General features: G+C 35.2%; 1 protein-coding gene across 8 annotated transcripts in view; it reads right to left on the bottom strand.

Annotated features, from left to right (window-relative positions):
• The window catches only part of EHBP1 (EH domain binding protein 1), a 357,667-nt gene that overhangs the window by 206,032 nt on the left and 124,832 nt on the right, over positions 1-26,803 (bottom strand). For all 8 annotated transcript variants that reach the window (XM_032652681.1, XM_032652683.1, XM_032652678.1 and 5 more), the window contains exons 6-7: positions 11,324-11,505; positions 8,189-8,328 (exon numbers count right to left, since the gene is read on the bottom strand). In XM_032652681.1, the coding sequence (XP_032508572.1) occupies positions 8,189-8,328; positions 11,324-11,505 (322 nt within the window). The remainder of the gene's footprint in view (positions 1-8,188; positions 8,329-11,323; positions 11,506-26,803) is intronic.

Here is a 26,803-nt window from a genome sequence, read left to right as displayed (position 1 = left end):
AAAGATGCTACCAGAAAACTACTAGAGCTAATCAATGAATTTGGTAAAGTAGCAGGATACAAAATTAATGCACAGAAATCTCTGGCATTCCTATATACTAATGATGAAAAATCTGAAAGTGAAATCAAGAAAACACTCCCATTTACCATTGCAACAAAAAGAATAAAATATCTAGGAATAAACCTACCTAAGGATACGAAAGACCTGTATGCAGAAAATTATAAGACACTGATGAAAGAAATTAAAGATGATACAAATAGATGGAGAGATATACCATGTTCTTGGATGGGAAGAATCAACATTGTGAAAATGACTCTACTACCCAAAGCAATCTACAGATTCAATGCAATCCCTATCAAACTACCACTGGCATTTTTCACAGAACTAGAACAAAAAATTTCGCAATTTGTATGGAAACACAAAAGACCCCGAATAGCCAAAGCAATCTTGAGAACGAAAAAAGGAGCTGGAGGAATAAGGCTCCCTGACTTCAGACTATATTACAAAGCAACAGTAATCAAGACAGTATGGTACTGGCACAAAAACAGAAAGATAGATCAGTGGAACAGGATAGAAAGCCCAGAGATAAACCCACGCACATATGGACACCTTATCTTTGATAAAGGAGGCAGGAATGTACAGTGGAGAAAGGACAGCCTCTTCAATAAATGGTGCTGGGAAAACTGGACAGGTACATGTAAAAGTATGAGATTAGATCACTCCCTAACACCATACACAAAAATAAGCTCAAAATGGATTAAAGACCTAAATGTAAGGCCAGAAACTATCAAACTCTTAGAAGAAAACATAGGAAGAACACTCTATGACATAAATCACAGCAAGATCCTTTCTGACCCACCTCCTAGAGTAATGGAAATAAAAACAAAAATAAACAAATGGGACCTAATGAAACTTCAAAGCTTTTGCACAGCAAAGGAAACCATAACCAAGACCAAAAGACAACCCTCAGAATGGGAGAAAACATTTGCAAATGAAGCAACTGACAAAGGATTAATCTCCAAAATTTACAAGCAGCTCATGCAGCTCAATAACAAAAAAACAAACAACCCCATCCAAAAATGGGCAGAAGACCTAAATAGACATTTCTCCAAAGAAGATATACAGAATGCCAACAAACACATGAAAGAATGCTCAACATCATTAATCATTAGAGAAATGCAAATCAAAACTACAATGAGATATCATCTCACACCAGTCAGAATGGCCATCATCAATAAATCTAGAAACAATAAATGCTGGAGAGGGTGTGGAGAAAAGGGGACACTCTTGCACTGCTGGTGGGAATGTGAATTGGTTCAGCCACTGTGGAGAACAGTATGGAGGTTCCTTAAAAAACTACAAATAGAATTACCATATGACCCAGCAATCCCACTACTTGGCATATACCCTGAGAAAACCAAAATTCAAAAAGAGTCAGGTACCAAAATGTTCATTGCAGCTCTATTTACAATAGCCAGGACATGGAAACAACCTAAGCGCCCATCATCGGATGAATGGATAAAGAAGATGTGGCACATATACACAATGGAATATTACTCAGCCTTAAAAAGAAATGAAATTGAGCTATTTGTAATGAGATGGATAGACCTAGAGTCTGTCATACAGAGTGAAGTAAGTCAGAAAGAAAAAGACAAATACCGTATGCTAACACATATATATGGAATTTAAGGGAAAAAAATGTCATGAAGAACCTAGGGGTAAGATAGGAATAAAGACGCAGACCTACTGGAGAACGGACTTGAGGGTATGGGGAGGGGGAGGGGTGAGTTTTGACAGGGCGAGAGAGAGTCATGGACATATACACACTAACAAACGTAGTAAGGTAGATAGCTGGGGGGAAGCAGCCGCAAGGCACAGGGATATTAGCTCGGTGCTTTGTGACAGCCTGGAAGGGTGGGATGGGGAGAGTGGGAGGGAGGGAGACGCAAGAGGGAAGACATATGGGAACATATGTATATGTATAGCTGATTCACTTTGTTATAAAGCAGAAACTAACACACCATTGTAAAGCAATTATACCCCAATAAAGATGTTAAAAAAAAAAAAAAAAAAAAAGAGTGATATAGAAAGTAGGCTGAATTTGTAATCTCTATCTTCTGCCACTTCTACTATTCTCTGAGTTGACACATTTGAGTTCTAAACATTGGGAAGAGATACTCCTGCTTTCTTCAGTCTCTCACCCTAGGGTCTCAAAGTCCTTTGAGAAAGAGGTAGCTTGTACCTTACAAACTTTTTAGCTCAAGGGACTAGAAATGCCCCACCTCTCTGCTTCTACCCTATTTTCCAACCTTAAAACCTAGATAACAGATGCAGTATTCCAGAAATTCTCACCCTTCACACAGATCTCCAAAATAGGTGGCCATTTTAAATTATTTTATTTTAGAGAGTCCACAGCAATTCTATGATTTTGTTAATCAGTCTCCTAGGTGCTGGAGAGTAAATGCCCAAGTGAAAACCAGAAGCAAATTAATGGATGTATTTTCTGACCAGGGCCCCAAGTTTATTCTGAGGACCCTTTTAATCTAAGAAAAGAGACCTATTTATCCCCATTCAGAGCCCTAGCAAGTAGGACATTTAATCTCAGAGGGCTGAGTCATACCATAATCAACTCTAGATCCTCAAATATGAACTGTTATCTCCACTACTAAGATCCTCAAATATGAACTGTTATCTCCTCTACTACCATCTGTGCTGTAAGATTCTGTTCCCTGAAGGTGGCCAATATGTCACTCTCTCTTCCTACTCCTGAATTAACTTTACCAACTATAGGAAAAGGATTAACAAACACCAGGCAACATGCTTATGGTAAAAATAAATCCTGATTTATAAACTGCATCTGGATGGGAGGACTCTAAATGGACTATATGCCTGATGGAAGGCCATAGCTTGAGCTTCTCTAACTGTGGACTCTTGTAACTGAGCATGTCCCTTACAGGGACCCTGAAAACTATACCTATCAAACTATTACAAAAGATATCAGTTCTTGTGCAATATGAAGATTCTAAGTCAAGGTAATCCCTGCTCCTAACTATGTGGATCTTGCCTCCTTGTACCCAAGTTGTCATTTGGGGGAGAGGTCAAAGAACAGTACCTAGGCTGCCATGAAAGCTCCAGTGAAAGAGGAATGCTCTGCTGAATGCTGTTTCCTGTCCAATATCCTCCTAAATAAATCTAATACTAAGTTTGGGCTGTTCAGGTCCTGTGAGTCTGAATGCCTAACTAGAATCCTTGCTGATCTTTGCCACAATTATAAGTATACCAGGGGCCTTTCAGGTATCTCATGATGTCTGGTTTCCCCAATAATGCTCTGTTGTAAACTGTTTTGTTTAAACCTAATTTTCTGACTTACATTCAGCAGGACTTTGTCACTTACGCAGAATGTCTTTTTTTTCCCCTTTCTGTTGGTGTGTATTCAGAAATTGAACATGAATCCCAAAGATGGTCATATCACCAAAAACTGGTTCAAGCATTGTGAGGATGCCATATAGATGGAGGCATTGTTTTGAAACCATATATAATTTCCAATACCAGCTACAGTAAACTTTCCATTCAAAAGTTTTGTTCTTCCAACTCCAAGGTCAATCACTCCCACTACATTTCAGTGATTTTTCCAACTGCCCATCCATGGGTGCTGCACCTCTGCAGAAGACATCTATACAGGTAACTTCAATAAAAGGTTCCTGCCTAAGAGCCAGTCCCTGTATCCAGTTAGCAGTGAATTCTGTCTCAGACAGACAGAGTAGGGGCTTGTGATCAGTCTAAATATATATACCATGAATTTACTTTTACTTCTAGTAAAGTCTGTAATTTTGGAAGATATACTTTGTCAGTTACTAATGATTTACAGCCATACTCCACAAGAGCACAGGCTAAATGAATAGCTTCTAGGTGTCAATCTAAGATATACCCAAAATAATTCCAACAGTCTGTTTCTTCAAGAAGCTTGCATCTTAGTTGAGGAAATAATGTACCCATATAATTTTACTGATATAATGTGATTGTATTTTATGCATTTATAATATATACTTAATATAGGCAAAATTTTAAATAATAATTCCTTCCTCCATAAAAATTGTGTCAACAATTTTTAAAGCTGCAAGGAAGTGTGAACATAAGCTGTGTTTAAGTTATTGCCACTTTAGCTGGTAAATAAAAATACCCACCATACATTATTTGTACCACATTTATAAAATACATTAATTTTGTTTACTCTTAAGCTATTATTCAAACATTACTATTGTTAAATTTTAATATAGTTTTTATTATCTTAAAACTATTTTACTTAAACAGTTTTAGAGTGGTAGTGCTGGTGCTGAAAAAATATTCCTGAAAGTTAACTTTGGAATGGAATTTACAGGTGCTAAAAAATGCAACTCAGGAAGCCGAACAACTGCCATAACATGCTGTGCTATTAACTTAAGTGATTGTCCTCTGCAAATATAATAGAAAATGCTGAGAAAAAAATGTAACATCAAAGCATAGGTATGTTACAATGATTATGGGTTTACTGACTTAGAACATGAATGTAATCACCCACTGTCCCTACTTAACTATGCTCCCTCAACACACATTTTATATTCATTACTTTTGGGAAACTAGTCTTGAATTATTTAAGGTCTGAATTATGCGTCTCCTCCAGATCACATTCTTTCCATAAAATGGGACCATCCCATCTTACATAAAATAGTATATGATCAAAGGTCAAAATGAATGGAACAAGATAACAAGACAGCGTGATTAATATGGGCTACAATAGGAGATGGAAGCCCTCTCATTTATGGCCTTTCAGTTAACATATTTTAAATTCTCAACGTGTTCCAGACAATGTGCTAGAAGCTAGAGACGAAAAAATGATCAGAACATAGTCTCTACCTTGAAGGAATTTCATAAAATATGGACAGTAAATACATAAATAAATAATAACACAAACTGGTAGCATTCTGAAGAAATTCTCGATCATCATAAATTGCATTAAAACGATTGCTTCAATTAGGGTCAGAGAATTTTAGGCTATCTAAAAAAGTTATTTCTGCAGTGGAAATTTTAGAAATTAAGGTATATATATGTATGTTTAAGCAATACGGGTTGCTATGGTATGAATGTTTGTGTCCATCAAAATTAATAAGTTGAAATCCTAATTCCCAATGTGATGGGGGTGGGGCCTTTGGGAGGTGATTAGGTTATGAGGGCAGAGTCCTCATGAATGAGATTAATGCCATTATAAAAGAGACCCAAAAGAGTTCCCTTGTCCCCTTTCACCACGTAAGGAATACAATGAAAAGTCTGTGACCCAGAAGATGGTCCTCATCCGACCATGTTGACACCTTGATCTCAGGCTTCCAGCCTCCAGAGCTGTGAGGAACAAATTTCTGTTGTTTATAAAGTACCCAATCTATGATATTTTGTTATAGCAGCCCAAATGGACTAAGACAAGAGTTCAGTTATAAAATTTAGTTATTACTGAATCCTTTCATTAAATCTGTATTTTGCTCAAAATATGTCCTTTCTTTTCTTTTCAGCGCAGAACTTGTGACATGCTGCTATCACCTTTTTTTCCCATTGCTATGATGAAAACAGTACATTGCTCAAAACAGCTATGACTATGAAAATGTGTGGTTTTCTGATTGCTACTTATGGTATTAGTGCCTAGTTGAGATTTAGTTTTAACCAAAAGCCATATACAAAGAATAAACCATATTCTCTAATTAAAAGGTCAAATCACATCCCATTGGAATTATAAAAAACTCATGCTGTAAGAAAATGCCTGCATTTTTAAATGGTAGAGCAGTAGCACAAAGGATAGAGTGATCAAGTTTAAGATGGAGAGGCCATGAAAGGCTTCTTAGAGGACGTGGCAAAAGAATTAAAATTTGAAGGATAGGTGGGAAGTCACTGGAGGTGGTAAGGGAAGGACACCAACTTACCTTCCTAAGCACTCCAACTAGCCAAATAAAACAAAGAACTCAAAGATAGCAAAGACATGGCATTTTAAAAAGTATTGTATGATTTTGCTGACATTATAAACACGCAAATGTCAGCACTTATTATTGAAAAAAGAAACCCAAAATGTTATTGAAATAAAAATAATAGCCAGGAGGGGTTGAAGGGAGAAATTCAAATAAAGAAAGGAGAGAATCATATTGAATCTCACAAGGTGAGTCAACACATTCTGTTTCATTTTTAATGTTAGTAGAGAAATACAGGTTCATTCAGTTATCCCTCTAGCTTATTTATTTTAGAGGATACTATTCCAAAATGAAAACAAAGGATACATAACTTCCAAATTACTCTATTAAAAAATGCTTAAATGAACATTTGAGAATGGCAAAATGTAAGGGGTGGTTGGGAAAAAAATAATAAGAAAATTCCCAAATAAAAGTATAAAGTAATATAAGTGAAATTAAGTATGTCAGTTATCAAGAAATACAACCAAATACTGTTTATAAAGAGAACTATTTAACACAGAGAGGATTAAAAATAAAGTGATAAATACACCAAGTACAAAGAAGGCATGGATTATAAATATCAATATCAGGCAAAAATTCAAGGCAAGAGGCATTAAATGGGGCAAACTGATCAAATTATAATCCACGATGAAGGTATAAGAGAATAAATTTTTATAAACTAAATAATTTAGGACTGAAGTTCTCTTTCACTGATGAACTATACAAAAAGCATAAGAATATAAATGACTAAATAATATAAATGTAAAGTTTGGTCTAATAGCTATATGCTGAATCTGACAAATAGAATATACATGTAAAAAGATATTTATGGAAAATTTACAAAAACAGATCATGTATCTACACTACAAAGAAAAAGATCTCAATCATATTTTAAAAAAATTGAAATATGACAGGCTTCAGAATCTTATTTGAATTAAATTAAACTAGAAATAAACAAACTAGAAATAAACACAACCCACGACAAAGCACATTCTCCTAAACATTCCTGGGTTAAATAGGAAATCAAAATAGCAATCATAAATTAGAAAATAATACAGTTGACCCTTGAATAAAACAGGGTTTAGGGGCATCAACCCTCTGTACAGTGGAAAATCCACATATAACTTATAGTCGGCCCTCTGTATTCATGCTTCTTCCAAGTTCTCAGTTCTTACATATTTGCATCTACAGATCGTGTAGCACTGCAGTATTTACTATTGAAAAATATCTACAGACAAGTGGACCTATGCAGTTCAAACCAGTGTTGTTTAAGGGTCAACTGCAATTTATAAAATTTGCTCAGGACAAAACATCTATCTTTGCATACAAGTCTGATCAATTCCTTATAACAGAGGTATTGTAGAGGTGAAGGTCATTGGAGTTGAGGAAGTCACAGAAGTTTTTGACTAAGAAATTAAATTGGTCATCCATGTGATCAATGGAATTCCCCCATACGATAGCAAGAATTTAGGCAAAGCCAAGAGATGGGTGCCAAAGTGCCCAATGAATTTGGAAAAGTCACCAAGAGGTAAACAGATGATAGAAGTCAAGGGATAACAATCCAGAAATTTACAGCAATTTATTAGATGAAAGGAGTATTATACAGTGCTTGATTTTCACTCCAATAATAAAGGTGTAACATCAATTCCTTAAGGGTGCTAGCCAGATTGATGATAAACATTTATTGAAAACTTAATACAAAGAGGTTCTAACCACTTACCATCTTAGTAGTTTGATCAAACCAGCTATAAGAAATACTTGCATGGAAGTGTCTAGATATAAGGATACATAAGATGTATACAAATTCGAAACAAAGAATGTCCATACAATTTATGTGAATAAATGAACAGGAGCTAGGAGAAGGTAGCCAATGCATCTTCTCATCTTACCCTTAAGACAGATTTTTACTTATAGAGGGTTCATCCATACATTGACAAAATAAGTATGAACATCTTTAGGCTACTTTATACTATAATCAGTAGTTCCAATAAAGTTTGATGCTTTCTTGGCTAGCCCTGGACTTGATCTTAAACTGCTAAAATCTGTTATTTCCATCAGCATGTAAAGTTTCCAGAGAGCTAAATGGTATATTATATTAAGAAGCCTTGGGAAAGAAACAATACCTTGTTAGTGGAGTTGTTTTTTCCTGGGAAACAAGAATGAGTTTTTCAACTCTGCAAAAAAAACAGATAAATTTTTAGTTTAATGCAAATAACACCAACCTGTAATTTTTGCTGCCTTTTCCTCTTGGTTCACTCGGTTCTCATCATCATCTTCATTATCTTCCTCAAAGTCATCTAAATTGCCAATGTCAGCTTGCTTCATACTCATCAAACTAGCCAAACTTTGCATGTCTTCATCCCTATATCAATGATAATACACAATTTATTAAATGACATTACCTTCAAAAGGGTTGTTTCTTAAGAAAATAATATTAATACATTTCTTCTTTCTAAACATTAACAAGACTTTTTAAACAGTTATACAAAACTACTGAGCAATCTAAATATTCATTCATTAATTTTTAAATGGCACATTTAATTAATAGAAAGCAAACAGGATTAAAACTAACTGGTTAGGAGTTAGTTTAATTCTGTGCTACAGATCTAAAATTTTCTTCATGGAATTAAAGTATGGTTTTCTGATCATGGAGTCTGGAAACAAAAACTTGTTTCATAAAACAATGGGATAGTTTGCAAATCAGATGAGATCTAGACTTTAAAAATATTCAAGTTTGCAGAAGGAATTAGAATAGAAATTCTTAATCTGAAGTCCATGAACCCTTTTGGTTTTGTGGGTAGGAGTAAAAAGAAGTGGTAAACCCCTGTAAATTATATTTAAATCTTGTTTAGCTGTGCATTTTTCTCGAAGGAGTTAAAACTCCCCTAAAGTTAAAAAACTACAGTAATTGAACTAGCACTCAAAAGCCTAGCCTTTTTAAGAATTACAGGATAGAAAATGACTTGGGTTAGTTAAATACCATACATTTGACAAAATGTAAAAATATCTTGAAGTATTTTAAGTATAAATTTATAAAGTTTACATTAAATACTCTAAATGTTAAATAATTTAAGTTTTCTTGACCTATTATTTTACTTTAAATTTCAAATAAACTACAGTGAATGAAACATATTTCTAACATGATACATACTAACTAAATTTCAATCTGCTATACTTCCTCCAAATTCAGAAAACTGAATTAAAACACTGTTTCTCATGTTTTTACCACAATAAAATAAAAACAAAACAAAACCACTGTTTCCTTTGCAAAGTAATGCTTGTTAACATTCACTTCTAGGGCTTCCCTGGTGGCGCAGTGGTTGAGAGTCCGCCTGCTGATGCAGGGGACACGGGTTCGTGCCCCAGTCCGGGAAGATCCCACATGCCGCGGAGCAGCTGGGCCTGTGAGCCATGGCCGCTGAGCCTGTGCGTCCAGAGCCTGTGCTCCGCAACGGGAGAGGCCACAACAGTGAGAGGCCCGCGTACCGGGGAAAAAAAAAAAAATTCACTTCTAAATATGGTATGATTTTGCAGGCTAAACTGGTTTTTGAAATTCTTTGCATTTTATCTCATATAAGCTTAGAGTTAACAAAATCATTTCCCCCTTTTAAGACAAATTTAGTGGCACAAAGTCTGCATGGACAAAAACAGTTGTATTACCTTATATGAATGTCTTACAAACTGCTTTTCCATCGCCAGGGTATAATTTCAATATATAACAGTGTTCTTAAAATGTTAACTTGCTTAATTTTATTTCCTATATTTTCACCCTGAACATTCTTCTTTGGGAAAGGTGAGTAGGCAAGGAATGAGGAGATAGAGAGGTGGTTTAGGGTGTTCTGAGAGCATTCTCCACTCAAATTGAGACATTTAGTTTGAATTTCCTCTCACCCAAATTCCAATGAATGGTGCTAAATCACTTACTGCTTCTGCCCAGCGGAAAGGAGTCCACCACCTTCAAAAGATCTTCTCTGACTTTTTCTCTCTTCTTTCTGTGTTTCCTTTCCTTTCATTTTGGCTTGAACTTCAGAGTAAGGTCTATATTTTAAACTTTTCAATATTTAAGTCTACAATTTAAAGTCCTGAGATGAAAGACTAATTGCTTCCATCCTGCACTGTCCCTCTACCACACTCACATAGAAGCCAACTTTCTAGAGAAGAGGCTTACTGTTATCTACCAAGTCATTTGTTGCCCTGAAGATGAGTGCCAAACATCTCTTTTTGACTGACGCACAGAATCCAGTCTAATCAGTCAAGTAGACATGGCCAATTATAGTAACCGCATTCCACTAAGTCAAACACATTCAGAACTGTGATGCAGATTAGACTGAAATGTTCATAGCTGCCTTCTTCCTATCACCTTTTAAGTCTCAAGCACAGAATTTCCATTTCTCCTCTCACTGATTTTCCACTCCAAGTAGGCGCTAACCCTTTCATTACACCCAAAACTCGCACTTACCATTGATTTGACTGTATGGAACAACTAAGATAAATAATACTAATTTTTTCCTGTTCTAGGTATGTTTACCTCTTTTTTTTTTTTTTTTCTGGTACGCGGGCCTCTCACTGTTGTGGCCTCTCCTGTTGCGGAGCACAGGCTCTGGACGCGCAGGTTCAGCGGCCACAGCTCACGGGCCCAGCTGCTCCGTGGCACGTGGGATCTTCCCAGGCCGGGGCACGAACCTGCATCCCCTGCATCAGCAGGCGGACTCTCAACCACTGCGCCACCAGGGAAGCCCTGTTTACCTCTTTTTAACCAGTTAGAATTTTACTCTTTTAGGAGACTAGAACTGGGTGTAGGAGTTATCTTTGTGCAATGCCTATTCAATGCTTAAGAAGTGATATTTGAAAGAGATAATGGTCATAGCAAACTGGTTACGTAACTGTACTGTACCTTCCTATACAAGTTTTGTAAGGCTGAGCCAAAGAATATGCATTGGCAAAAGTTCCTTTAATTCTTTCATTCCTCTCATCCTAAACTTTTCACTTTGGCTTCCTCTCATGCCTCAGCTGCAACAAACAGCTCTACAAATTGAACTGTGGACTTCAGAGTGCAACTACTTACACTGAAGACACTGAAATATAAAACAGACCCTTATGATAACCTATAATATACAACTTAAATTTTTGAAAATTGCTATAGTCACTTTTATATTATTGATCATTCTCTACAGTTGAAAGAGACTATAAATAACAAGGAGTACATCTAATTCAGCCTCTGAAACAAAGAATTGGCCGGAATGATAGGTATGCGGTAGGATATTCTCAACTGTTAACAGTTTACTAAGTCAAAAGCTATTTACGCACCGTGTTTTAAAATATACTCTAAAACAGCTTATTTGATAAAAGAAACTTACGTGGCTTTTCCTTCCCGAAGGAAAATGCAAGATAATGAAAACTGAAGAGTGGCAGATACAACTTTTTTAGACAATGGCTTGAATTTTAACTTGACATCAGTCTGAGTTGGCATTGGGCTTGCATACTGTTTCATGTTGATGCTGGTGGTAGCAAGAGCTTTCCTTCGACCAGAAGGGGATTCCTGGAAGGTAAAAAATCATTATGTAATTTGGAGTTACTTACTTCACAGCCAAATATTTTTGAATGTTCTTTTAATAATATGATTAAATAGCAGTTGAGACTTCCCTTTCCAATGAATTCCTATAACATAATGTTGAAAAAAATTGTAATAAGGTTATATCACAACTTTCATATCTTTAAGTAAGTAAGGCAGATAGAAAATTGGAGAGAGCTGTCTCAGAGAAATAAGGGAAGACTAGAACAATCCTAAATATCTCAGGAAAGGAAAAGCAAGGAATGCAAACTAGGACAGAAGGTCTCCAGGGTTCCTGTAAAAAGAGGATCTAGCATAAGGCTAGGTATCAAAAGTACTCAACAATTGTTTTCCTTACTTTAATTATATTTAATGTACCCTAGCGATATCTCTTCTTTCTGAACAATTCCAGTTTCTTATAGAACCCCAGCCTCTGTGGCATTCTACCTCGTTTTTTCTGCCGTCTCTGAACTCTATCTATCCTGCACTTTGAGAGTTAATTCTTCCCAGGGCCTTTTCTGCTCACTCCAGTCTAAAGTCCTCTCTTCCTTCCCTAAGATCACATAAAATCAAGTTAGAAAGAATTGGGTTCTCTTATCCTATGCCTGTGGTGGACACTGCTAATCGACCCCAGCAGATCCCAAGTCTTCTCCACACAGCTCTTGCCAATTCACTAGAAATGGAACACAAAATGAAACCTATTTGCTATCAAAGATGTTTAACATTCCATTAATAAGCTATCTCATTTCAAAATTATCCTTTATAGCATAATAGCTTAGGAAGATAATGAAAACAGAACAGCAAAATAATGACTGGGCATTAACTATGTATAAGACATGGTGTCAATTCTGGAAAGATATGAAGATGAATAAGACATAATTCTTGACTATGTATTCTAATGGTAGGGGGAAATCCTAGATATAGGGTAATATATAAATAATGTAAACCCAAAGTCATATACCAGCAATCCTTGGGCTTTACTGGTCTCAGAGTTCAGACCTAAAATAAAACCTAATTTCCAAGCAGTGTGACCTTGAGTAAGTCAGTAAACTTGAGCCTTGGTAATCTTCCCTATAAAATAAGGAGACTAAATAGATATCCATTCAAACTCTACAATGGTTTTTTATAAAATTACTCAATTTTCCAACCAAGGCAGGAAAAACTACCATTAACTTCTGAATTATTATTTAATAAATCCTTATTTGTCCTTTGATTGACAAACTTGCCCAAAATAAGGATATATTAATTTAATCAAAATATTAAAATGGCCTTTTTCCAAAAAAATGACATTTCTGCCAGCAGAACAAGTAAAAATGTAACGTAGTATCCCTAAAGAATACCTTGTTTTAAAATGTGGTCTTATCTGTCAGATTATGCACAGCAATATTATACAGAACTATTAGTGCATGTAGATACTTTATGAATGAATTTCAAAAATGCATCAAGCTCTTGAGAAGGATTTAAGCCCTCTCAGAAGAAATACTTAAGAATATGCAAATACCCCCAACTGAATCAAGTTGAACAGATGTGACTATCCCAAACAATACAAGTGTTCTTTCCCTGGTCGCTACTGTCAATCAAAGAATAAGATTAAGGTCCAAGGTTCCGACAATGTGCAAAATGAAAAAGTATGATCAGGGAGTATCAATTTATTACACTGATATGAACAATAATCTCTTATTGTACCTTTAGAATAGCTAACAACTACTACATAAAATATAGGATTTAAAGCCTCTGTTTTGAAAGCATGACATAAAAATTGCTACATATTATTTTCAGATTTGTTAAACAAATCTTTCACAAAATATGACATTGATCACTTAAGAGTAATTATTTAATTTTATAACCAAATAAACTATAAAAATTAAGATAACTTGGAAATGAGCATAATTTTGAAAGCCTAGTTTAAGGATGATTCCTGCAAAATCTAGTTTTGATGATTAACATTCTGTCAATTTCATTTTTAAGGTAAAAATTACGTAGAAAGGTTTTCTGCTGAACTCAGAGTTTTAAAGTATTTGGTATATTGGTATCTGTGAAACAAAAGGAGATGAAAGCTACTAAATTCTAAACACAATAGAATTAGCTGTACCACTTAATTAAGCAATTACTTGCTCAGCAACAATGAAAATGGCCCCTTGTAAGGTCTGAGCAGGTGAGCAGAATAGAGCTCTTTTGAGTCTACAACATCCATTTCTAATATTAACATAGGATCTCACTTAGAGTCTGTGTCCTTGATGGGAAAAGGGGCCTAAATGATGTTTCTAGTAATTCTTTACCCAGCTCAGTCATTGTTTTCTTCTTTAAAATTAGCTAGTCAGGGCTTCCCTGGTGGCGCAGTGGTTGGGAGTCCGCCTGCCGATGCAGGGGACGCGGGTTCGTGCCCCCGTCTGGGAGGATCCCACACGCCGCGGAGCGGCTGGGCCCGTGAGCCATGGTCGCTGAGCCTGTGTGTCCGGAGCCTGTGCTCCGAAACGGGAAAGGCCACAATAGTGAGAGGCCCGCATACCGCAAGGAAAGAAGAAAAAAAAAAAAAAAAAAAAAAAAAAATTAGCTAGTCATAGAAAATGCATTTTTTACAAGAACAATAATGAGAAAGACATAAGGATCTTTCATGGCTCTAATCCCAGCTCCATGAATCTTCACTGTTTATAACCATCAAGTTTATATATTTACCCACCCAAAATTGATATCATTGTTATCATCAGTTCTATAAAGAAGAATAAAATAACTGATTAGGGGCTTCCCTGGTGGCGCAGTGGTTGAGAGTCCGCCTGCCGATGCAGGGGACACGGGTTCGTGCCCCGGTGTGGGAGGATCCCACATGCCGCGGAGCGGCTGGGCCCGTGAGCCATGGCCACTGAGCCTGCGCGTCCGGAGCCTGTTGCTCCGCAACGGGAGAGGCCACAACAGTGAGAGGCCCGCGTACCGCAAAAAAAAAAAAAAAAAAAAAAAAAAAAAAAAAAAAAAATAACTGATTACACTGCTATATGTCTTTCGTACACTTCTGTACTTCCTTAAAACACCAGGGGTCAGCCTGGCAGAGAGAGTTTAGAGAGAATTATACTGTTGTCAAAGTCCTAATGTTATTTCATTTCGCATGAAGGTTGGATAAGAGCAGAGAAGTAAAAGAAAGAAAGAGTAAGAGGAACCCTTAGAGAAAGGACGTTAGATAACAGAAGTCAATAAGAAGTGAATGTTTACATATGTCTAAGACATATGTTTCTGACTCTGGGCTCATGTTTATACCTCTGTTTACATGTGAACCTGGCAGTATTCGGGGAATTACTTCAAAATCCCTAAAGCAGAAGTTCTTAAACTTCAGTGCTTATTAAAAAACAAAAATAAAACTAAGAAAGCTTTAGATAGTTTAGATACCTGGATCTCACCCCTAGAGATCCTGAACTAGTAAAACTAGAGATGGGCTCAAGAATCTGCTGCATTTCTAAAAATAATAAGTACCCCCCTCCTATTTCCCATCCTGTCCCTCCCAGAAGCACACCCCTTCTACCAGGTGATTCTGATCCAGTTAATTGAAAATCACACTTTCAGAAATACTTCCCCTAAGGAAATTACTACATAAAAGAAATTTTAATCTCATTTTTCATAACTATTCTCTGTTATAAAAAAGACTTAGCCTATATATTTCCATTTCTTTGAGATTCCACCTTATTACAGTTGTAATCAGACAAATCTGAATTAGAATGTGACACCAGCACTTATTCACTAGCTAATCTTTGGCATATTTCTTCACGTATCTGAGCCTCAGTTTCACACTCTCAGACTGGCAAGTATTTTCAAGTTTGGATAATACCAAGTGTTAATAAGGATGAGGGACAATGCAAACTCTCTTAACACTACTGGAGAGAGTTTTGATGGATACAGCCATTTTGGAAAACAATTTGACATTACCTCGTAAAGTTGAACAGATGAATACTTTACGACTCAGCAATAATTCCCATCCTAGAAATATGTCCTAAATAAATTCTTGCAGTAACATATGAAAATACCTAGTAGAGTTTTTAGCATATAGTAGGTATTGAATAAACAGTATTTATTATTAATATTTATGGACCATGAATAATATTAATATTATTTATATAATATTAATATTATATAATTATAATATTATGAACATCTGGAGAGAACATCGCTTGTCCAAATTATTCAAGTTAGGGTCTTCTTACAGAATAGTTCATTATATAATGTTTCATTTATTATGTACCCCAAGATAAATACAATTAATATAATGCCTCTCCTATTAAAATATTTGACTGATTTTCTCTACCTATTAAAACATCAAATAAAATAAACCACCTGCTAGAAATTTAACTCTTTCTCCCATATTAAGAAAACGGGGTTGGGGGAAGGAGAGAAGGAGCTTACTTAGATTTTATGATTTTTCAGAGCTTTATTACACAGAATGTTCTAAAAAATTCTGTCATGTACTAATACCTTAATTATCAGGTTTTTTATAACACACTGAAAATTAATGGCATTATCATTTGAGGTTTTTTTTTTAACTGTGGAATACATCACACATACTAAAGTATAAAATATACAGGTACTACTTAATGAATAATAAAATGAACATCCTGTACCGACCATCCTGCTCAAGAAACAGAAAAATACCAGTACCTTAAAATCTTCATTTTCCCTCTGAAATTGCATCCGTCCCATTCCCTCCTCCAAAGGTAACCAGACCCTGAATTTTGGGTTACTTCTTCCCTTCCCGTTTTCAAAAAAGGAATACTACCTATGTATGCATCCCTAAAGAGTATATTACTAATGAATGGATAAACAAGAAGTGGTATATCCATACATTGGAATATTCAGCCTTAAAAGGAATGAAATTCTGACACACCCTACATCATGAATGAACCCTGAGGACATTTTACTAAGTGAAATAAGCCAGACACAAAAGGACAGATATTGTATGATTCCACTTATATGAGAAATAGGTACATTTATAGAGACAGAAGGTAGAACAGAGATTACCAGGCAATGAGAGGAGGGGAGATGAAGAGTTATTGTTTAATGGGTAAAGAGTTTGTATTTGGGATGATGAAAAAGTTCCAGAAACAGACAGTGGTAAAGGTCATACAATACTGTCAGTGTAGTTAATGCCACAAACTGCACACTTAAAAATATTTAAAATGGTAAATTTTATGTTATGTATATTTTACCACAACAAAAAATGAAAAAAGAATATATTGTCTAGTTCTGCATGCTTTTTAACTTTTTATAATGAAACAACATTAACATTTTTGCAACTTGTTTCTTATGTTCATCACTAAGTTCTTGATATTTGTCTATGTTGATGTGTACAGCTGTAATTCATTAAATTTCACTGCTCCTAGTATTCTATTACATGAGTATTCTACAGTTTACCTATCCATTTTACTGTTGATGAACATGGTTGTTTGAGTTTTATTTATTTATATGGAATTATTAACAAAGCTATCAATATTCTTATGTCTATACCCTCATGCACACATGCAAGAATTTGCCTAGGATATATTTCTAGAATGGGCCATAGGATATGTACATGTTCAGCTTTACCAGAAAATGTCAAATTGTAATCCAAAGTGGCTTTATTAATTTACATTCCCTAAGTGTTTCCATTGTTCCATATTTATCAACACTTGGTATTTTCTTTTTCATTTTTGCCAATCTGAGATTATTAAATATTACCTCATTACAGTCTTAATTGCATTCCCCTGATTACTAATGCATCGATTATCCTTTCATAGTTTATTGGTCACGTGTTTCCTCTTCTGTGAAATCTTTTGTACTTTTTCCTACCATGCTGTTTATCTTTTGATTACTAATTACATATGCATTCTGGTACTGAACCCATTGTCACTTATATGTGCTGTAAACATCTTCTTTCAGTTTTTAGCTTGTATTTTCATTCCTTGTGGAATCTTCTGAATGAACCCAATTTCAAAGGCAACATTTTCCTTTATGGTTTGTGGTTTTGCATTTTGCTTGAGAAAATCTTCCCAACCCTGAGGTCATAAAGCTTTCCTCCCACTCCTTCAAAACTTTTATACCTCTGCTTTTCATATTTAAGAGTCATTGCCATCTGGAATTAATTTTTGTGTACGTTTTCAGATAGGGATCCAATTTCACTTTTTAAAAAATTATGGGTAAATAATTATCACAGCACTATTTATTAAATAGTCCACATATATCCATCCTTTCCCCCATCTAGAATGCCCACTCTACCAAAAATCTGGTCTCAATATACAGGTCAATGATTTCTAATTTGGTACCACTAGCCAGTTGTTCTAACCTCACAACAAGACAATATTGCCTTAACTACCAAAGCTTTATCTTTTGGGATAATTTAAGATTTTTTTAACCTTGAATCTATGGCAGATTAATGTGGTAAATTAGTAGATTTTCTAGAATTAAAGCAACTCCACATTCCTGGGAAACATTCAAAAAACATCCAAAGTTACCAGAGCCTGTTTCCTTTTGGGGAAGGTTTCTAATTACTGATATAATTTCTTTAATGATTACAGAGGTAGATGTACAATGTCTCCCTAAATCAGTTTAGATAACTATTCTGCCAATATTTCAAATTTAGTAACACAAAACTATTTAAAAATATCTTTTTACTATTTTAATCTCTGCAGAATTTATCGTTTTGTACATTTCTTTATTCCCAGCACTGTTTGTGCCTTCTCACACTCTTTTGTTCCTAGATAATGCTTGTTATAAATTGTCTCTTTCATTGGGCGTTCCAAATCAGTGACTTTTAGCTTTCTTGATTCTTTGGAGTGAATGTATATTTCTATTTCAGTAGTTTCTGCTGCTCTTTATTCCACCTATTTTCCTTGGGTATATTCTGTTCTAACTCCTGAATTCGGAGCATTACTTCTTTCCTGATGTAAGCATTTAAGGCTATATATTTCTCTAAGCACTGCTTTAAATATGTCTCACATTTTTAGTATGAATTATTTTTGTTATTCTGTAGTTAAATATTTTCTAATCTTTCATTACAAGTTCTTTGACTCATAAGGTGTTTATAAACTTTTTTCTTCTTTATGGAGTTTTTCTACTTATCTTTATGTAATGATTACTATTTAATTGATTTAGGGTCACAGAATGTAATTTTTGTAATGTTAATCTTTCAAAATGTATTAAGACAAGCTTTATAGCCTGACTTATGATCAGTTTTCATAATTGATCAGGGTCTTTAAAAGTATTTAACTGGTGTGCATGCACTGCTGTCTATTTTCACAACAGGATCATTTTTATGCAAAGTCACCTATCGCACCAAATCATGGTATTTCCTATGTGATAAGGACAAACAGAGCAGTAGAAATTTCAAATGTGACGTTATGGGACATTTTCTAAAGGACACAAATCAAAAAATAAATAAGTGAAAGAATTGAGAAGCTGCTCACAGACTTCATCGCAGGCTCCTCTTGCTCTTTCTGATATAACCTTTTATTTTAGGATTGTCTCTTGTAAATAGCATGTATCCAGAAAATTTTTGAATCCAGTCTGATAATCTGTCTTTTACTGGAGAGTTTAGATGAACGGTTCTCAAATGTTTTTATCTCAAGACCCTTTTACATGCTTTAATTGAGAACTACAAAGAGCTTTTGTTTATGTGGGTTATGCCTGTCAATATTTGCCCTACAAAAAAATATCAGAAATTTAGAAAATATTTCGTTCATTCAAACATAACTAATAAACTCATACGTTAACATATTTTTATGAAGAATATATATACTTTCTTTTTTAAGACTATATTTTTAGAGCAGTTTGAGGTGTGCAACAAAACTGAGAGGGAGGTAAAGAGATTTCCCATAGATCTCCTGCTCCCACACGTGCACAGCCTACCCCATTATCAATATCACTCACCAGAATGGTAAACTGTTTACCACAGACAAACCTACACTGACATATCATAATCACCCAAAGTCCATAGTTTACTTTAGGGTTCACTCGCAGGCTGTACATTCTATTGGTTTGGACAGATTTTTAATGACATATACCCATCATTATGATATATAGGGTATTTCACTGCCCTAATCATCTTCTGTGTTCTGCCTATTCATCTCCTCCACACCCCACCACTGGCAACCACTGATCTTTTTACTGTCTCCATAGTTTTGCCTTTTCCAGAACATCAACTAGTTGTAATCATACAGTATATATAGCCTTTTCAGATTGGCTTCTTTCATTCAGTAATATGCATTTAAGGCTCCTCCATGGCTTTTCTCTTTAACACTGAATAATATTCTATTGTCTGTATGTACCACAGTTTATCTATTCATCTACTGAAGAATATCTTGGTTGCTTCCAAGTTTTGGCAATTATGAATAAAGCTGTTATAAACATCCATGTGCAGGTTTCTGTGTGGACAATGGTTTTCATTTCCTTTGGGTAAATATCAAGGAGTGAGATGCTGGATCATATGGTAAGAGTATGTTTCATTTTGTAAGAAAGTGCCAAACTGTCCCAAAGTGGCTGTACCATTTTGCATTCCCACCAGCAATGCATGAGAGTTCCTGTTGCACCACATCCTCTCCAGCATTGGGTGTTGTCAGTGTGACAGATTTTGGCCATTCTAAGAGGTGTGTGGTGGTATCTTGTTGTTTTAATTTGCATTTCCCTAATGACATATGATGTGGAGCTTTTTTTTCATATGCCTATTTGCCACCTGTATATCTTCTTTGGGGAGGTGCCTCTTAAGGTTTTTGCCACATTTTTTAAATTGAGTTGTTTGTTTTCTTACTTGTTTCTTTGTATATTTTGGATAACAGTCCTTTATCAGATGTGTCTTTTGCAAATATTTCCTCCCTGTCTGTGGTTTGTCTTCTCATTCTTTAGCAAAACAAAAGCTTTCAATTTTGATGAAGTTGAACTTACTCATTATTTTTTCATGGTTCATACCTTTGGTGTGGTATCTAAAAAGGCATCATCCTACCCAAGGTCATCTAGGTTTTGTCCTGTGTTATATTCTCAGAGTTTTACAGTTTTGCATTTTACATTTAGGTCTATGATCCACTTTGAGTTAATTTGTGTGAAGGGTGTAAAGTCTCTGTCTGGATCCATCTTTGTGCAAGTGGATGTCCAGTTGTTCCAGCACCATTTGTTGAAAAGAATACCTTTGCTCCACTGTGTTGCTCCCTTGTCAAAGACCAGTTGACTATATTTATGAGGGCCTCTTTCTGGGCTCTCTGTTCCATTAGGTGTCTATTCTTTTGCCAATACCATACTGTCTTGATTACTATAGCTTTGTTTTAAGCCTTGAATTTAGGTAGTGTTGGTCCTCCAACATTGTTCTTCTCTTTTACTACCATGTTGGGTGTTCTGGGTCTTTGCCTCTCCATATAAACTTTAGAATCAGTTTGTTGATATCCATAATATAACTTGCTGAGATTTTCACTGGGATTGCACTGAATATTTAGATCAAGTTGGAAAGAAGTGACATCTTGACAATATTGAGTCTTTCTATTCATGAACATGGAATATCTCTCAATTTATTTAGTTCTTTGATTCTGTTCATCAGAGTTTTGTAGTATTTCTCATATAGGTCTTGTACATATTTTGTTAGATTTATAGCTAAGTATTTCATTTTGGGGGGTGATAATATAAATGGAATTATGCTTTTAATTTCAAATTCCTCTTTTTCATTGTTGGTATATAGGAAAGCAAATGACTTTTGTATATAAATCTTGTATCCTGCAACCCTGCTATAATGACTCATTAGTTCTAGGAGGTTTTTTGTTGATTCTTTCAGATTTCCTACATAGATAATCATGTATTCTGTGAACAAAGACAGTTTTATATCTTCCTTCCCAATCTGTATACTTTTAATTTCCCTTTCTTCTCTTATTGCATCAGCAAGGACTTCCAGTATGATGTTGGAAAGATCACATATATGTTCCATCACATATATCTTTATGCATTGGGAAACTATTAAACTTAACGTGGTGAGTGTTAAGTTTTTCACAATTCTAATTTTCACTTGAAAGCTTGAATTTTATCATTGGCAACGAACAATTCCAGTCACTTAACCTTTAAGTAGCAGGCTCACTGTGTTCAGTTTCAAGAAAACCTTCACCAAATAAATATCCAAGTGTGAATAACAAGTTTATCTCTTAGCTGCTTTTTCAAGTAAAAATGGTGTTTCAGGATAAAAATGTGTTTAGTTTAGTTTACAACTCAATCACACAAGTGCTTTTTCTTGAATAACTTTGTCCTTTGCAATGCAGTATAACTGCTTTATGCTTACTTATTTTTGTCACAAAGAATATTAAAAAACTAGTACTCAAGGGACAAAATTTAAAAATAATTTTATTATAACATCAAGAATATATTTAGTGAAACCCATGTAAGGGCTAGATCTTGGCTATAAATTTTCAAGGATGATATTGCTTCTACCCATTAATGCTAAGGATAGAAGAGGCAATTTTCCTTGTTGTTGTGTTCTGTGCAGTGAGTTCATTTCTTCTTCATCCTTACACTGACGGTATAGCTCTGGGATGTCAATTTTGTGCAACAAGAGGATCTTATTAGACATTCCATCTTGGGGGAATGGGAGATACCAGACTTCTTCTGCATCTTCATGCAGTGGTAAAAGTAGTAAGTCATGGGTTTAGTAGAACCCCTCAGTGGGAAAGCTACTATGAATGCTTAGCTTCTAGATGTCCTGCTTTGAACTTTTTAAAAAAGACTTCTTTGGGTTCTGTCTATGTGGGTCACTTCAAGAGTGCATTTATAAATATCACTTGGTCATATCTTACCTGACTTTTTAGCTATTTTCCAAATGGGGTGTTATTCATGCTATCTAGTCTGTCACATTGCCAGAAGCAGAATTCCTCATTTGAATTTTACAGGAAAAGAACTGAGCATTTTGATAAAGAAATAACCATCACAACCAGGTTCACTTGTCTCACATTGACCTAAGCTCTTCAATTTAGTAATTCTTAATGACTTATTAAGATTGTTTAACAATTTATTTTATTGGAATTCTCTAGATGTGAACCTGTGATCATCAATGCAATCATGCCACTCTCTTATTGTTTTGCCTGTTTAGATGCTATGTCTCAGCATCACTGTAAGCAAGTAGTAAGTACTTGATGGTAAATCAATGCTTGCAGCACATACCTTTCTAGAATCTCACAGTCTAATGCCTGATTCTGTTCATTCTTGTCCATCAGAACTCTAAATTCTGTTCTGATTCTGTACTACTGAATCAGAAAACCAAGAAATGAAGTGACAGGTAGCTAGAATTCGAAACAGCATTCTAAAGACATGAGATCAGACTAATGCTTAAAAGTCAGTTATTAGATCTTGCCCTCTGTCTTATGACTATGTGAATTATTTCTTAGTAAAGAACTAACACACCCAAGTATTTGTGTAAACATCCAGTTTCTCTACTGACTCAAGAACCAAAACTGTCAAATGAGATAACGTGGAACTAGATGAGACCTTTGAAGTTTCTTAATCTAAGCTGTCACCCCAGTGCAAAAACACTTTATATCTTCTCTGACAGTTATCACGTTTGTTTCCTGATACTTTTCATTTAAATTCAACCTAAAAACTCCCAAGACTTTGTTCTTTCTAAAACAAAATAATTTGGTGCACTACATATCAAGGTCAACAGTTTGGCTTTATTCTACATACTTGTTGAGAGCCTATTTTGTATCTAACATTCTCTCATTTAACTCTGTGATAACATTTTAAATTTTATTTTAAAGTGATAAAAAGTCAATCTAGAAGTCAAACTGTCCTAACTTTTTCAAAATTGTGATGCTAAGTCCTCTGAGCTGTCACAAGCACTGCATTTCTTGGGCCATGCTGAAAAGATCTTTGCTTCATCAGCAGACCAAAATGGGATACTATAGAATTTAATTTGGAGTCCATGGAGCAATTAAATGCTAAAGCAGACATGCCATAAGGAGCTCTCTCAACCACAAAGACTTAATTAGAAACCATGTCAGCTAAAATAACCAACTTAGATGGTTGGATGGAAGAGAGTTTGGTAGCACAAATGTAAATTGAAAGAATCAACATTGAAAATCAGTTTAGATATGTACTTTAAAACATTTATAAAAATTATTACATGGATTTTAGAATAAAATCTAAAATCCCTCTAAAAATATCTAAATAAAAAAACCCTCAACCTTCTCAAATAGAGGGAAACTCCAGATATACATAAAAATACAAGTTAAAGTATTTAAGTCAAATATCTATATAAGTTGCAGATTGTCCAAATTAAAAGATATATATATATGAGACCTTAAATTAAGTCTACTATAAAATTGCCAAACAGCAGATTATATCAACCCTGTAATCCTAAAGAAAGCCACTAAAAGTTTACTCATATTCTTGTATGTAGTTTTTTAACCTTAAACAGAAACTACACTACCATATTTTAAAGTAAGTTTTCAGTAGGTGTTCTAAGGGAGTTAGAATCATTTGTTAGTTTAAAGACCTTGTACTCAAGGATTGTTATTCATGGCCAGGACTTGAACGATTGTGCTGATAATGACTCCCAAATCTTCATAACTGACTGACCTACTCCTGTGTTCCAGACCTAAGCACTCAAGTGCCCACTGTCTATTTTCACCCACATCACAAACATAACATAGCCAAACTGAACTCCTCTCCATTCCTTCGGCTGTTTCTTCCCTGAGTTCTCATCTCAGTGAATTGTACTGCCATTCATCAAGCCTCCCACTCTCAGGACTTGCCAAACCAAGTTGTCTCTAACTGCTAAATCTTTCCAGAATCTGGACCCTTTCTTTCCATCTCCAATGCCACTTTTTCCTAAATTCAAGCATCAACATCTATGAACAGACCACTGCCATAGCCTCGGGATTTCTCTAGTCTCTACACACCTAGGTTTCATCTCCCATAATTCTTTAAGGCTGACCACTTGTTTTAATGCTATACCTTTTTTTCTCGTTATGAGAAAATTCATCACAGAAAATTATAACCACAGAGAGTAGTACAAAAAAAGAATCACTCAAAACTTTACCAACTAGCTGAAACCACTGCTAATATTTTGACATATTTTCTCGTTATTTTTAAATAGTTGAGATGATACTGTTTGTAAAATCTTATGTCTTTTAAAGTTAACATTATAAATTTGTAAACCTAAATTTTAGAAGTTGCACATATATTCTGAACTATGGTTACACCACAAATGTACGTAACTGTCCCCATTAACATTTAGGTCACTTCATATTTGTCACTAAGAAATGATGCTGCAATGAACATTTTTCTGCCCAAAATATTTCTGGCATTTCTGACTGCTTCTTAGGACTGATTTGTAGAAATGGAATTTCTGAATAAAGTAATTGAATGCTTTACAAAAAAATCATACCAAGTTATAACCTACCATGTATAACAGCGCTTGTCTCATTCACCACACCCACACCAGCACTATTACATATTTTTAAATCTTTGCTAAACTGTTAAGAGAAAACTTGTATCTCACTGATTTAATTTGCATTTCTTTAATAACTCATGACCTTGAATATATTTCTGTGTTTATTAGCCATCTATACTTTCTCTTTTGTAAAACTAGTCATGCCCTTAAAAAAATATATTTCTAGAGCTCTTTAAATATTGAAAATGTTAGCCTTTTGTCTGCCACTTTTGTTGCTAATATATTTAATATCTTCCTGCTTTGCCTTTTAATCTCATGATTTAGAAACCTTATATTTTCCTTAGTACACAAATAATGCAGGTTCACTGTAAAAAACAACAAAACACAGAGAAGTAAAAAAAGCACATGAAAATGATACATAATCCCAGCACTAGAGTTAAGCTTTTTTTTTTTTTTTCCCCCTGTACGCGGGCCTCTCTCACTGTTGTGGCCTCTCCCAGTGCGGAGCATAGGCTCCGGACGCGCAGGCTCAGCGGCCATGGCTCACAGACCCAGCCGCCCCGCGGCATGTGGGATCTTCCTGGACCGGGGCACGAACCCGTGTCCACTGCATGGGCAGGCGGACTCTCAACCACTGCGCCACCAGGGAAGCCGGAGTTAAGCATTTTTATACTGTTATTTGTTTTTCTAGTTTATTTGTGTACTCATTTTTAAGAAAAATTGGATCATACACTGTACATATTCTTTTATAAACTACTCTTTTCATTAAAATATGATGAATATACATCTGCATCAATAAATATTTTGACATGATGCTATTTACAATGGCTACAAATATTCCGTTCTATGGACATTACAATTTAATCTCATATTTTTGGACCCTGAGATCGTTTCTAATTTTTCATATTATAAGCAATAACCAAGTGAAAATTCTTAGTTAATTCTTTACATTCATACTTAAGTATTTCACTAAGTTAAATTTCTGTTGGTTGAATAACTGGACCAAAAGTATGCACATTTTAAAACTTTATATGGCTGCCATTATTTATCCTCTAGAAGTTATACCAAATTATACTCCCATTGACTGGTACACCTTAGCCAACAATAAGTCTTCTTTTTTTTTCGGTACGCGGGCCTCTCACTGTTGTGGCCTCTCCCGTTGCGGAGCACAGGCTCTGGACGCGCAAGCTCAGCGGCCATGGCCCACGGGCCCAGCCGCTCCGCGGCATGGGGAATCCTCCCGGACCGGGGCACGAACCCACATCCCCTGTATCGGCAGGCGGACTCTCAACCACTGCGCCAGCAGGGAAGCCCCAACAATAAGTCTTAATACGATTTTAAAATATATATTAGTTTTGATTTTTATGTAGACAAACCTATGTACATTTTCCTCAGTGATTTCTTTCCCACTGCTTAGAAAGTTCTTTATCCATTGATTCAACAAATATTCACTTTTATTCTCTTTTAGTTTTGTTTATTTTATTGTCTTCAATAAAATCCACTTGGAATTCCTTTTGCACTGAGGTAAGGAGCTAATTTTTCCTCCTCCTAAATAGTACCAATACTAGTCACTGTAAAATCTTTTCCTTCCATAATGGTTTAAGAAAAGTGGGAATCTTTATACAACTATTTCATGCGTATAATTTGTCAAGGTATTTCTCTGCTTCTAGGATAAAGGTAAAACTCTTTAACATAGCAAAGCTCATTGAGATATTGTCTCTGATTCTATATGAAGAAAAATCAACTGTCCCACCCCCAACTGCACTTCATGCTCTGATAATATTCTGCCACTTGTATATGCTGTTCAATTTTTCTGTGGTGACATAGCTTTATAATTCTGAGGCACAGAAGACCTTCCCAAATAAGGCACAAAACTAGCAGAAATGACAACGGAAGTTACTTTTTATAGAGTATTTACTT

Source organism: Phocoena sinus, chromosome 13, assembly GCF_008692025.1.
Source record: "Phocoena sinus isolate mPhoSin1 chromosome 13, mPhoSin1.pri, whole genome shotgun sequence".
NCBI classification, from domain to species: Eukaryota; Metazoa; Chordata; class Mammalia; order Artiodactyla; family Phocoenidae; genus Phocoena; species Phocoena sinus.
Note: the sequence above shows the minus strand (reverse complement) of the source record. Positions and strands in the feature narration are given on the sequence as shown.